At 47.1% G+C, this 12,028-nt stretch overlaps 7 protein-coding genes across 7 annotated transcripts; 3 read left to right on the top strand and 4 right to left on the bottom strand.

Moving 5' to 3' along the window:
* Positions 1-27: 27 nt before the first annotated feature.
* On the bottom strand, positions 28-1,192 carry LOC108153120. Its single transcript, XM_017282912.1, has 2 exons — positions 1,055-1,192; positions 28-990 (listed from the first exon to the last, which is right to left on the bottom strand). Exons 1-2 carry the CDS (start codon positions 1,109-1,111, stop codon positions 154-156), a joined length of 894 nt encoding a protein of 297 aa, XP_017138401.1. The 5' UTR covers positions 1,112-1,192; the 3' UTR covers positions 28-153.
* A 65-nt stretch (positions 1,193-1,257) lies between these two features.
* Positions 1,258-1,822, bottom strand: LOC108153213 (putative 60S ribosomal protein L33). Its single transcript, XM_017283039.2, has 2 exons — positions 1,651-1,822; positions 1,258-1,586 (listed from the first exon to the last, which is right to left on the bottom strand). The coding sequence occupies exons 1-2, from the start codon at positions 1,711-1,713 to the stop codon at positions 1,458-1,460; spliced, it is 192 nt and encodes a 63-aa protein (XP_017138528.1). The 5' UTR covers positions 1,714-1,822; the 3' UTR covers positions 1,258-1,457.
* A 449-nt stretch (positions 1,823-2,271) lies between these two features.
* Positions 2,272-2,967, top strand: LOC108153194 (general odorant-binding protein 19a). Its single transcript, XM_017283015.2, has 3 exons — positions 2,272-2,375; positions 2,438-2,605; positions 2,676-2,967. The coding sequence occupies exons 1-3, from the start codon at positions 2,310-2,312 to the stop codon at positions 2,877-2,879; spliced, it is 438 nt and encodes a 145-aa protein (XP_017138504.1). The 5' UTR covers positions 2,272-2,309; the 3' UTR covers positions 2,880-2,967.
* Positions 2,968-3,187: 220 nt separating this feature from the next.
* LOC108153179 lies at positions 3,188-3,986 on the top strand. Its single transcript, XM_017282990.2, has 3 exons — positions 3,188-3,395; positions 3,479-3,695; positions 3,761-3,986. The coding sequence occupies exons 1-3, from the start codon at positions 3,221-3,223 to the stop codon at positions 3,843-3,845; spliced, it is 477 nt and encodes a 158-aa protein (XP_017138479.1). The 5' UTR covers positions 3,188-3,220; the 3' UTR covers positions 3,846-3,986.
* Positions 3,885-4,850, bottom strand: LOC108153160 (general odorant-binding protein 56a). Its single transcript, XM_017282967.2, has 2 exons — positions 4,347-4,850; positions 3,885-4,291 (listed from the first exon to the last, which is right to left on the bottom strand). The coding sequence occupies exons 1-2, from the start codon at positions 4,647-4,649 to the stop codon at positions 4,079-4,081; spliced, it is 516 nt and encodes a 171-aa protein (XP_017138456.1). The 5' UTR covers positions 4,650-4,850; the 3' UTR covers positions 3,885-4,078.
* A 2,387-nt stretch (positions 4,851-7,237) lies between these two features.
* On the top strand, positions 7,238-8,137 carry LOC108153187 (general odorant-binding protein 19d). Its single transcript, XM_017283003.2, has 4 exons — positions 7,238-7,432; positions 7,496-7,584; positions 7,658-7,794; positions 7,858-8,137. Exons 1-4 carry the CDS (start codon positions 7,285-7,287, stop codon positions 7,937-7,939), a joined length of 456 nt encoding a protein of 151 aa, XP_017138492.1. The 5' UTR covers positions 7,238-7,284; the 3' UTR covers positions 7,940-8,137.
* A 706-nt stretch (positions 8,138-8,843) lies between these two features.
* LOC108153068 (serine/threonine-protein phosphatase 4 catalytic subunit) lies at positions 8,844-11,355 on the bottom strand. The gene is made up of 3 exons (XM_017282851.2): positions 11,234-11,355; positions 10,071-10,985; positions 8,844-9,994 (listed from the first exon to the last, which is right to left on the bottom strand). The coding sequence occupies exons 2-3, from the start codon at positions 10,862-10,864 to the stop codon at positions 9,865-9,867; spliced, it is 924 nt and encodes a 307-aa protein (XP_017138340.1). The 5' UTR covers positions 10,865-10,985; positions 11,234-11,355; the 3' UTR covers positions 8,844-9,864.
* Between the last annotated feature and the right edge of the window lie 673 nt (positions 11,356-12,028).

Genomic DNA, 12,028 nt, shown 5'->3' with positions numbered 1-12,028 from the left:
TACTTAACATTTTCAAAATTCATAAGCTATTTTTATCACTCTCCAGCCACACCGTTTTATTACTGTTTTATTTTTATTTGGATTAGCTTGAAATTTAGTTGTGCCCAAGAAAAACTTGGGCTCTTGGGCATGGGCACCACCCAGAATCAAACTTCAAAACACTGAGGCATAGCCATCATTGTAGGAATCGTTGTACTGTGCATCTTCTGGTTGGGCCTCTCCTTCGTTCGCCCCAGTAGGAGACTCACAGCAGCGAGGACCTGTGCGTGGCTTCAGTGGCGTATTCAGCCCGCACTCACAGTCCATGGCCTCGTACCCGACCGCGGTCACTTCCCCGTCGTCGTTCTGATCTGCTCGTCGCTCCTCTTGGCATCTCTGGGCATTGGCCTGGGACTTGGGAGGGGAAGAGGTGGTGGTGGCGGAAGATTCTCCGCCCATGACGGCATTGAAGACGCCACTGAGCACACGGTAGACGGCACCGTGCACCTGTCCCACTATCTCGCTAGCCGGACGCACATCATCTTCATCCTGCTGTTGTTGCCGTTGCATAAAGGACCTGGTGTCGTTTCTGGTGCTCTTCGTGTCATAGATCGATTTGCGGTGCGGATTCTCGCAGGGGCATTTGCGACGAGGCGTCGCGACCCCACCAGGCCCAGGCGGTGATGAGGAGGGCGGTGGTGATGGTGGCGGTGGTTCGGCCTTGCACTCGTCGCTATGGTCCTGCCGTGCCTTAGCCGCCGAGCGGCGCTGCTGCTCCCGATCATACTCGGACATGGCGCGCTCGGACCGCTCCCGGCACGAACCGCACGAGGGATCGGTCTCGTAGAAGCCCGTGTCGGAGTCGTGCCCTTCCGTTGGCGATCTCTCGTCGCAGCTGCAGCTGCCATCCGCCAGCATGCCACTGCCATCCGCTGGCTTCTTGCCCGATCCCCGGCGCATGCGGTATACGATATAGAGGAGGGCCATGGTCGCATACGTGACCTTGGCCACCTGGAGGGAAGGGCATGGGAGGATGGCCACTATTTCAGAATGCGAACGGGATCGAGATACTTACATTGGCACGGCCATTCATCGTGCTGGCATTGAAGTGCTTCTTGAAGCCCTCGGACATCGTGCGGATTACCTCGGAGAAAGATCTCTGGGAGCTACGTCTGATCTGGGTGGGGCCCTAGTCGAAACTGTATATATGATATATTATATATTGAGAGAGACACGAGGGAACGAGCAAGGCCTACTGCAATCAAAAAGAAATTGGTGTTGAAATGAGAGCCAGATGGCAGCGGGAATTTATTAAATCAGAAAAGTTAGCGAAATTTGGCAACAGGATACAGAGGCCAATGGTCTGGATCTGGCCACACATAGCCATCAGAGATTACGAATCAAAGAGACGGCAACATCTGACCAACTCAAGCCCAATGCCCTACACCTCCTTCTCCTCCATCGCCTCCTACTGATTTTTAGTGGCGCAGCAGGAGCTTCTGGCACTCCTTGCAGTAGAGCTTGCTCTTGCGCCGCTGGGCCCAGGCCTGTCGGATCTTCAGTGCCACATAGGCGAGACCCAGACCGGCCAGCGTGACCTTCGAAACCTGAGAAAAGGAGACTGAGAGTGAGCTCTTCGAATGGACGCCATTTGGATGGCAGATCACTTACATTGGCACGCCCGCGCAGGGTGCGGCTGTTGAAGTTATCCGCGAAGCTGAACTGGTCGGACATCTTTGAGTTCTTAGAGCTGCTCGAACTTATTCGGGATGATTTTGAAAGAATTTGTGCTTGTTTGTTTTCTGCTTTTTAGATTCGAATCAATGCATAGTCAGGCAAAGCCTGCCTCCTGCCAACAAATATAGATGTTGCCATTGATTTTCCATTTGCATGAGCAGTTATCGTAGTATTTAATCAAAGATGATGTTGTAGTCCTATTACGAGTATTCTCCAATTACATGATCAAAATACAGTCCGAGATTTATTTGAATGGGAGTGCCATCCGCGGGGCTGTAGCCGTGCGTGTGGCAGCCGACCGTTCAATTAATGCAGCAAGATTATATGGATTACAGCCCCACCAGCAGCCAACCAACAAAGATCAGGAAGTAATCGGTTTACACTGTGCCCCGTAATTTGCACACCCTCTTGCATACTTGCTGGAGCCCTCTGGCACCAAGCCCACCCCCATATGGACCCATAGACTATCATCATTTGCATGTCATTTCATCTTCGGGGGGCCTACTCGCTCATGGCTTGGACTGCAAGTACGAGTATATAAGGAGTGTGGCCGGTCTGGGGCATTTGTTTATTTGTTTGTTGAAAGTTCGAGCATGAAGTTGGATCTTTTGCTGATCATTGTCGCTGTGGGCATCTCACTGCCTGGCTCGGAAGCAGGGGTACGTCCAAGGAACTATTCCAAGTTTGTGATCCGTAATTGGTGTAATTGGTGGTCTTGCAGGTGACGGAGGAGCAGATGTGGTCCGCTGGCAAACTGATGAGGGATGTCTGCCTGCCCAAGTACCCCAAGGTGACCGCAGAGGTGGCCGATGGCATACGTAATGGGCAGATACCCAACAACAAGGACTCCAACTGCTACATCAACTGCGTTCTGGAGATGATGCAGGCGGTGTGTACCCCCATATACTCGTAGATTCCATGCGTTTGATTCCCTAATACCTTCCATTCGTACCGTACAGATCAAGAAGGGAAAGTTCCAGGTGGAGGCCTCTCTGAAGCAGATGGACGTCCTGCTGCCGGACAGCTACAAGCCGGAGTACCGTCAGGGCATCAACACCTGCAAGGACTCCACTGTTGGCCTCAAGAACGCCCCCAACTGTGATCCAGCCCACGCCCTGCTCTCGTGCCTCAAGTCCAACATCAAGGTCTTTGTCTTCCCCTAGTCATCTCCGAATCCATAGATGCCCAATGTTTAAGTCCCCGTTCCTGTCTAGTCTATAGGCCTAGGTCTTGGTCCTCTAGTCCCCTAGTTCCATGAATAAATATTAGCCCCAGTCCCAAGAGAATTGTGGTGTATTTGGACGGGTTGCATGATCTGCTTTTGGCCATGTCATGGGAATGGCGGGCATCTACAAGCGACGATCGCGATCTTTGTGCGATTAGGGCAGGTTGTACCGGATGCTCTGGACACGAGCCTAGACTAAGGCCAGTCGAATGGGTATAAAACGCGGGGCACCGATAATCTAGAGTCCATTTTTACCTGTCAACAAGAGAATAGGAAATTATGCTGACTGGAAACTGGATGACAACTCTCGTGCTGGTAATGGCCTGTGCCGGAGGATGGCTGGTGGGTCTGGCCGCAGCCGATGGGGACGAAGAGGAGGCGTCCATGACTTTGGACGAGGTGGTGGAGCTAATCGAGCCGTTTGGCGAAAACTGTAAGCCCAAGCCAGAGAAAGGTGAGTAGTGAAGCAGGAATCATTCGATTCGCATCGATTCGATTCGAGACTGAGTTCGATCCCAAAACCATGCCAACCATCAGAGAACATTGTGGAGATGATCAAGAACCAGCCGGACGCCAAATACGAGACCAAATGCTTCCGCCACTGCATGCTGGAGCAGTTCGAGCTGATGCCCGAGGGCGAGTTGAAGTACAACGAGGACAAGACGCTCGAGATGATGAACATGATGTTCCCCGACAAGGAGGAGCACTCACCGCGCATCATCAAGGGATGCAACGAACAGGCGGGCACAGACAAGTGAGTGTTTCCCCTCCATCTCCACCCTCAACTCCATCCTCGTCTCTGATTCTTGTTTGGATTAGGTGCGAGGTGGCCCATGACATAGCCATGTGCATGCTGCGCGAGATGCGAGTGAGCGGCTACAAGATACCCGACATCAAGGAGTAGTCCTCCCTCCACCTCCACCTCCCGTTCATGTTCTTTTTCTGTGTTTTTTTTCCTGTTTTTTTTTTGTTCGTTAACTGTTTAATTGGAAACCCAGCTTGATGTGGTCCCTGACTAGAAATAAAGCGCCCAGTCAGAGCCAATACAGAGATCTTGGACTTCATTGGGTGGGGAACAGGAAACAGGAAAGAAGGCATCAGGACAGCAGGAGTGTAGGAGTGTAGGAGTGCAGGATCCTACCAGATCAGCTTCACATTGTTGCGCTCCAGCTGGCGGCTGATGCACTGATTGAGCTGGTGGGCAGCCTCACAGGGATTCTGGGCCGAGATGGAGCGATTGCAGTTCTGTGCCATGCTGCAGCTTAAGGCAATGGCCATCTTGTTGTCCTGGGTCACCAGACCGGTCAGCTTCTCCACCTGGGCCAGATTCAGCTTGTTCTTGTCATCCATCTAAGGGAGCAGTTCAACAGGATCATCTCTCTCTTTCTCGTCGTCTGCTACTTACAATCTTGGTCTTCTTGAGGACACACTCTATCAGGCATTTCTCCTTCTCGCTGGGATTGGACACCTTCATCAGCGGACGCTGCTCCTTGGGAAGTTTCAGCTCCTTTATGCACTCCCTGCGGCCAGAGTCGATCATCTCCTGGACATGCGGCAGCTGCCGTACCATCACCGTCCAAATGGGCTCTGTGCCGCGACTGACTAGGATCTTGGTCAGATCGAAGCCCTGGCCGCGGACGCAGTCCGTCTGCAACAACAGCAGCATCAGCAGCAGAGAACCGGTCGTTGCTAGCATCGGTGGCATCATCTTGGGGCTTGTTGGCTTCTGTTGCTCTTTGTCTGTGCCACTGGCCACCAGTTCTTGGCTTATATAGCTGCATATAACTGCATAACCTTCTTCAGTTCTTGCGACTTATTTTTGATTCATTTTGCTGAGCCATCATCGGTGGAAAACAATGATTTTTCCAGTGTCAAGTTCATGACGATCATGGGGTGCGAGACCCCACACACAAGTCACGCATCACAGACGATCACAGTCAGCACCCGAGCTGGGAACCTCTGGAAAAATACGAGTTTACGTAGTACGTACTTATAAATAATTATATTGATTCTTCTGTTAGACATCATCTATAGTAAAAGTACACACATATATGAATGAGAGCTAACGATGGTATCGCCGTTGTGTATTCATACATTCATACACGCTGAAGATCACCCAATATTAATATATAATACTATTCCCATCGCGGGGACAAGCCGTTTCATGCATTTATCCCATAGAAAATATGAACAAACTATTGCGACAATGAGTGTCTGGTTATGGGTTTCCCCTAATTTTCGGACATTTTTGAAACCCTCCAGCTTTACTGGCCTGGGCCACTTTTAGCCCTATCAAGACCCCATGGTCATGCTGTGAGAGAAATAATTGAGCAAAACATCGTGATATTATAGAATCCTTGGACAGTAGTATGAGGTCAGAAAGAGGCTCGTCTCGATTAATAAGTGAAAAAATTGGATCGTGGTGCTTCAAAAGCTGGGTTAAATATCTACACAGGTTGAGAACCATGGTTATATGAATTTGAGACCGAACCAAAACAGTGATCGACGGTATGCCTCAAAAGGTTGGCGCGACCATCCATTTCAAGTCATCTGGTCGCCTGTTTGTTGAAAACTGGTCAACAACAACTGATCATGCTGCAAATTTTCCGATAGAGTAAAGTGAGAACATCAATTTTGAGGGATAAGTGGTATGTGGACCATTTTTTGGTCGAGAGTTGTTGTAGAATTGAGGAAAACAAGCCTCGAAATATGGATTTCCGAGCTTTCACACATCGCTCCACGCAACACATTTTTAAACCATCCAAAACATCGAAACAAGGGATCATCTGGTTCGCATACATTTTCTCACATCTAATGGGTTCTAGTGGTCAAAGTTTTACCTTCTTGGAGAATATTTGTAAGACAATACAACCATTTTCAACCACTAAAGTTCGTACCTGGTGTTGTACCACATCCTAGAAATGGATCTATCCAAGATCTATTTCAATTGCATGCTCTGTAATTTTTAATATTAATACCTCCCCTGGGTACACCAGCTTTCAGATAAAAATAGCTCCTAAAGCAACTTTCTGATCATCGAGATTAGCGCGTTTGTTTAGAGACTAACCACATACTCGCAGTGACTCCGAAGTTATCTTAATAAGTACAAAATAATTATTCTCACAAGGCATTGTCAAGCGAACGATCATTGCCTCCCACAGAAGCTATATTTTGTGGAAAGTTTCTGATGAATAATAATGGATAGTTTTGATCTTTCGTTTATTCAAAGCATTTACCACTCATTTCACTGATCCCTGCCCTGGCATTAAACCCCAAAGGCCTGTACTTGTCTCTGAATGTTATGTGATATATTTAGTTGAATTCTAAAGCCAGCGAGTCGACTTGGCATAATTAAATGCCCCATCTAGTCGTATTAATGGCGTGCAATGAAATGAAAACTCGTTAGAATAACAAACCGATGGACAGCAATGAAAGTTCAACAATCAAACAGATTGTGAAGATAAGTAGAGGAGACTCGTGCATATGGAATGGAACCACAAACGGATAGGTACTCTGATATATCCAGTCTTCTACCTGGCTCCCAACGCTTCAAGATTTATTCTTCGCCAACCAAACAACCAATGCACTAGCGAAGAGTGCATTAGAGAATGCCTGCGAACGAAGAAACACAAAACATGCCGTGTGCATCACGAGGCACATCGCTGATCCACTCGAGTCTTCCCTTTAAGGTTTATTCTTTTTTGTTTTTGTTATTGGGGGATGGTGAACGGACCGTGCTCCAATGGGGATTCTCTTTCTCCGGATAAGGGTATGCCGTGACTATAATTGCGAGGTGGCCGCAGTAGTCACTCAGTCACCGTCAAAAGTTTTGATCGATTTAATTGCATTCGAGATTTTGATATTTTGCATTCTCATTTCCATTTCCATTTGGAGATGTCTGATTTCATGCCAGTCACCAATTAAGCTGATAATTGGCAATAGGTAGCCGCCCTACTATACGCCTCGAGCACCTTAGTGCACCTACCAGTGGCACCTCCCACCCCCTCCCCGTGCCTCAGTGGCATTCACACGATAGCCAGCCGAGGGCATCTCCGCCGGATCTTGGCCAGATCGAGAGCGGAGTAGTGGAGTGTCATGTGCTGCTCATATAGTTCACTCCGCTCCCATGCGATCCGCTAATTGTAATTATTCTGCCTGTTTGGCTCTGTTCGCTTGAGATTTGCCCGAGACTCTCGGATGAGACTGGAAATGGAAGTGGAGGTAGAGGTGGAGGTGGATCTATCAAATTATCACGCGACTTGATAGCTCTATAAAATGCGACTTCTACCAGCTGGACGCATTTAAGTTCGAGTTCGTTCCCCGTTAAGCTCATTCGATTCAATATGTCGCGTCTGGTTTGCTTGGGTCTGATGCTGGCGGTGTGCCTGGTGGCGGTGTCCGAGTCCGAGTCGAAGCCCCAGGATGCAAGTAACGAGGAGCATGTCGCTGAGGCAGCCAACGAATGTAAGACAGAGACGGGAGCCACGGATGGTAAGCGATTCAATGCGGGGTTTCCAAGGAAACCGAGTACACCACCCAAACGTTTTCTTGCAGAGGATGTGGAGCTGATGATGAAGCACGAGCCGTCGGCGAATCAGGAGGGAAAGTGCCTGCGCGCCTGCATGATGAAGAAGTTCAAGATCGTGAGAGCTCAACTCAACCACAAATCAAAAGTATCCTTCCAAAACTCCTTTCCTTTTTCCACCACTCCCACAGATAGAGGAGGACGGCAAACCGAGCACCGAGCACACTATGGAAATGATGAAGCTCATGAGCGAGAACGCTGAGGAAAAGGAGGATGCCATTACCGAAATTGCGGATACTTGTGCGGCCATCGATTTGCCCGAGGATCAGTGAGTATTCAGCCTTTGACACCAGCCACTTCACTGATCTTGATCCGCTTCCCTTCCCTCCAGCTGCGATTCCGCCGATGCCTATCTGAAATGCATCTTTGAGCACATGGAAAAGCATGGCATCACCATGCGGGTGGAGCACTAAAGGTGAGACGACGACCCCCCGCCCCCTGGCCAATCAGATGGACCTGTTAATGAACCACTAGCGCCCACTCTGGAATATATAAATGTCTATCCAGCTATATCTAGACATTTCTTTGTTTTTTTTTCGCTTACACAATATGAATAGTCCTTAGATAACTGATAAATTGAGCAAATTAAAAAAGGTAATTAAATTGGTTTATATGTACCTAGAATTGTCGGAATTATGTAGCTATTGAGGTAGACACAGCAATAACATTACGGCTGATTATCGGACAAGAATCTATGAGATTCTATAAGAACTTTTCTAATGTTGAAGCTCCTTTGCTTTGACTTTAAATATGGAACAGTTCCGCAGAACTATAACTAAGGGTGAACCGAACCCTTCTCTTACAGGAACGTAGTTCAATAAATGCTAACATCTTTAACAATCTTACAGAAAATTTATCTCCTAAAGCAGCAGTAGATCGAGCAGGATAAATCAAATGTTAGCCCCAATAGATAGTATAAGGGCCATGAATGAGCCCAGATTGGATATTTAGCAGCTGTTAGATTGTTTTGTATTATAACTCTACAATTGTATTTACTATTAACGTTGTACGAAATATCGTAAGTATCGATATGAATTATCATCCGATAGTTCTAGTTCTGCGAACTAGAACTATGAGAGAACGAGTGATCGGAGCTGGGGTTCAATGAGCACTTTTGGCGGTATCGACAAGACGAGGAGGTTGAAAAGAATTAAGTAAATAAAATTAAAATAAAATCATAAAAAGCACGAAACATCCGTGGACCTTTTGCGCCAATAACTTTCATAAGTATTGTCCGACTTCTTCCACAGATTCTACAGATAAACGATTATTGTATACACTGTTTGTACGCTACACTTTTGCCTTGGCTTCGGTATGCTGCTTAGAATACGCTTTATTTTCAAATATTTGTATATTTGTGTGTATATATAGTGGTTTTTATATAATGTCCCAATCTGGGTCGCACTTACAGTTACGATTACGCACTAAAGTTATGCTACACGTACACATTATCCTCTATTCCGCTCTTCTCTCATTCCCGAAATTGCGAATAGCAATTCTGGCCCAGCACAAAGGCGCTGGCGCTGCATACAAGGCTCTAGCACTAGCCCTTCCATCGTCTCGTTTCTATTATTTCTCATAGTACGTTGCCTGCCAGCCGATCCTGGATAATTCGCTTTGTGAAGACAGCAGCGTCGACAGCAAGAGATGATGGTGTTGCTGGTTATGCTGCTTTCACCAAGCGAATTCACAGGAGCTGGAGGCCGGGCTTATCTAGTTTTAATAAATATTATCTTAATATAATGCGCAAAATCCATGCGCGTCCTAGGGTATTGGTCTCTACGATGCGCACACACAGTCACAGACCAAATGACATCCACGCACACGATCATTGTTACAAAAAAAAAAAATAGAAAACGCTGAGGGGCGAAAAAAAGTACTGGGACATGAAAAAAAACAACTCAAAACAGTGTACTATGAGCTAAAGTTATATTTGGAAGGGTATTTTTCTGCTGCCAAAGCAGGACAGGGACGTGCGGATGCAGATGCAGATGAGGGCTCCTTCTGTGGCTCATCCCCGACTGGGATGATCTCCTTAGCTAAATTTAATCTAAAAATTAATTTTCTGTTGCATTCGAAATTGCTCTTCACGTTTGTTGTTGCTTGGGAAGGCAGGCAGTTCATTTTCGTTTGGATTTGTTGTTGTTGTTTTCCGGTTAACAAAATCGAGGCGTTCTAGGCCACACGGACACACACGCACCGTCCCATGAAAAACGTACAACGGGCGCCATGGATGTCAAAGGTAAAGTTCGGAGGAGCCAGGCAAGTCCTTGGTACTTTCCGGTGCTACTGCTCTTACGGTAGTGGGTGTGCTGTGACTGTGGCTGTGGTTGTAGTCTTAAAGAAAATAGTCAGCCTGGGGCTTCTTTGATGGTATGCCCCGGCTCTCCTGTGGTGCCGCCTCGAAGATGACAAAGTCACGATGCAGGTACTCGTTTAGTTCCAAAATGGCAGCCACATTGCCGCAACTGCAAGTGAGGGTGGGAGAGAGGATAGATAAGAGTATTGCAGAGTAACAGAATGGATAGAGATGACATGACATACCGGTAGCAATAGTTTGGTGCCGACCACACGGTCAAGACGGTTTCGTTGAAATGCCATTTGAACCCCTCCATGACCAGCTGATGGGCCCTACATATCATATCGATCTCGTTGGTCCTGTTAAACTGTGAGACAACATCCGAACCGAAGAGATAGCCGGCACCGCGTGGTGATACACCCCAGCCGGTTTGATCTTCGGGATCGCTCCATAGCAGATCGCACATAGGGCCGTCGTGCGGAACCTCCTGCTTGCGATCGATGCTACGGATCTGATCCAAATACTGAATGGAGGGCGAGAGTCCGCCATGGACGCAGAATATCTTGCCGTCGATGATGGCCGACAGGCTGAGGTAGTCAAAGATCTCCGTGCAGTATCGCCATACGGCAGTAGAGCCATATTTGCGGAGACACTCATCATAGAAGCCATACACCTGGGTGATCTGGCGAGATTCGTGATTGCCGCGTATCAATGTGATGCGGTCCGGATAGCGCACTTTAAGGGCCAGCAGGAGCAGGAATGTTTCAACGCTGTAGTATCCGCGGTCCACAAAGTCCCCCATGAATAGGTAGTTCTTTTCGGGCACATCACCGCCCACCTTGAACAGCTCCTTCAAATCGTAGAACTGGCCGTGTATGTCACCGCACACCGTCACTGGGGAGTCCACACGCTGCACGTTCCCCTCCTCGACGAGAATCTCGCGAGCCTTGGCGCACAAGCCCTTCACCTCATTCTCTTTGATGATTTCACAGCGCTTCAGTTGCTCGATTTGGCGGTCCAAGTCGCTGTAGTCGGACATTTTGCTGTCGTTGGGGGGTCGGCGTCGGCGTCAACGTCGACGTCGGCGTCTGTGGGAATGAGTAGTATAGGTGAAGGCACAGGCACAGGCGTCCCTGGGTTATGGCGCTCTCTTTCCGGTGCTATAAAATGCAATAGAAAATTAATACATTTTCAAGTGAGTTTTGTTTTTAATTGTTTGTGTTTCGGTTTTTGCATGTTCCAGGTATGAGTGTCGTGTGTATGTGCGTCTGTGCGTTTCGGTGTTGTGTAGGTCTGTGTGTGTGTGTGGCTTGTCATTGGCCTTTTTGCCGCGCGCGGGCGCCCCAACCGCATATCCTCGACCTTTCCAGTATACTTTTTCATAATACGTTTTGCGAGAAACACTTACAGTTGCGCGAAGCAATCTCAACAATCTTTTTATTGTTGGCTGGGCACTGCACGCACGCTCTTGTAAAAAAATTAACATTAACTTTTTGTCAGCCACAGAGTTGTCAGTCGATGAAACGATAGTTCGCTTGTGGGGTGGTCAGTGCTGCCGATTACGTTTTTTTCCCGTCAGATCTGGCTTTTTTTGCAGACCAAATGCGGGAAAAATTAGTGAATTGCGGAAAGCGGGAATTCTTGATTTTTTCAACATCTTGCCGGTTCATCATTGTTTTTTAACGATTTTTGCCAATACTACCACTAGTTTACGAGATAATTTAGAAATTCTAAAACAGGTTGACTTTTTACCGTCAACAAAATCTTGTGCGCTAAGAAAAATGAAATTAGCACAATTATTGAGATTTTTTGTGGATTTTGTTAGAAAATTTTCCGCTTTTTTCGTTTTCAAGTAAAAACAGCTTTTTTTCAAACAGCACTGGGGGTGGTATGTGTGGTTCTATCGATTGTAGTAATTGCAAGCGATGTTAGTTGTGCTTACAGATAATACTTTCGATTGTTTTTTAAATTGAAAAGAAAAATATTAAAAATTCTCCCCAATCTTGCAAATTATTTGCCTAAAATTAAGTTGAAACTCTTTTGTTTATGTATTTAATAATTTTTTTTCTTGGTGTGCAAGTACGGCTAGTAGAGATGTTTTAATTGGCGCCTAGTCGTTTTTTATCGCAAGGATAAATGGAGTGTATGGCAAACCCTTTATAGAAACCATAGACAAAATAAAACTTGCAAAAATGTATTAAAA

This window comes from Drosophila miranda, chromosome XL (genome assembly GCF_003369915.1).
Source record: "Drosophila miranda strain MSH22 chromosome XL, D.miranda_PacBio2.1, whole genome shotgun sequence".
Classification (NCBI taxonomy): Eukaryota; Metazoa; Arthropoda; class Insecta; order Diptera; family Drosophilidae; genus Drosophila; species Drosophila miranda.
Note: the sequence above shows the minus strand (reverse complement) of the source record. Positions and strands in the feature narration are given on the sequence as shown.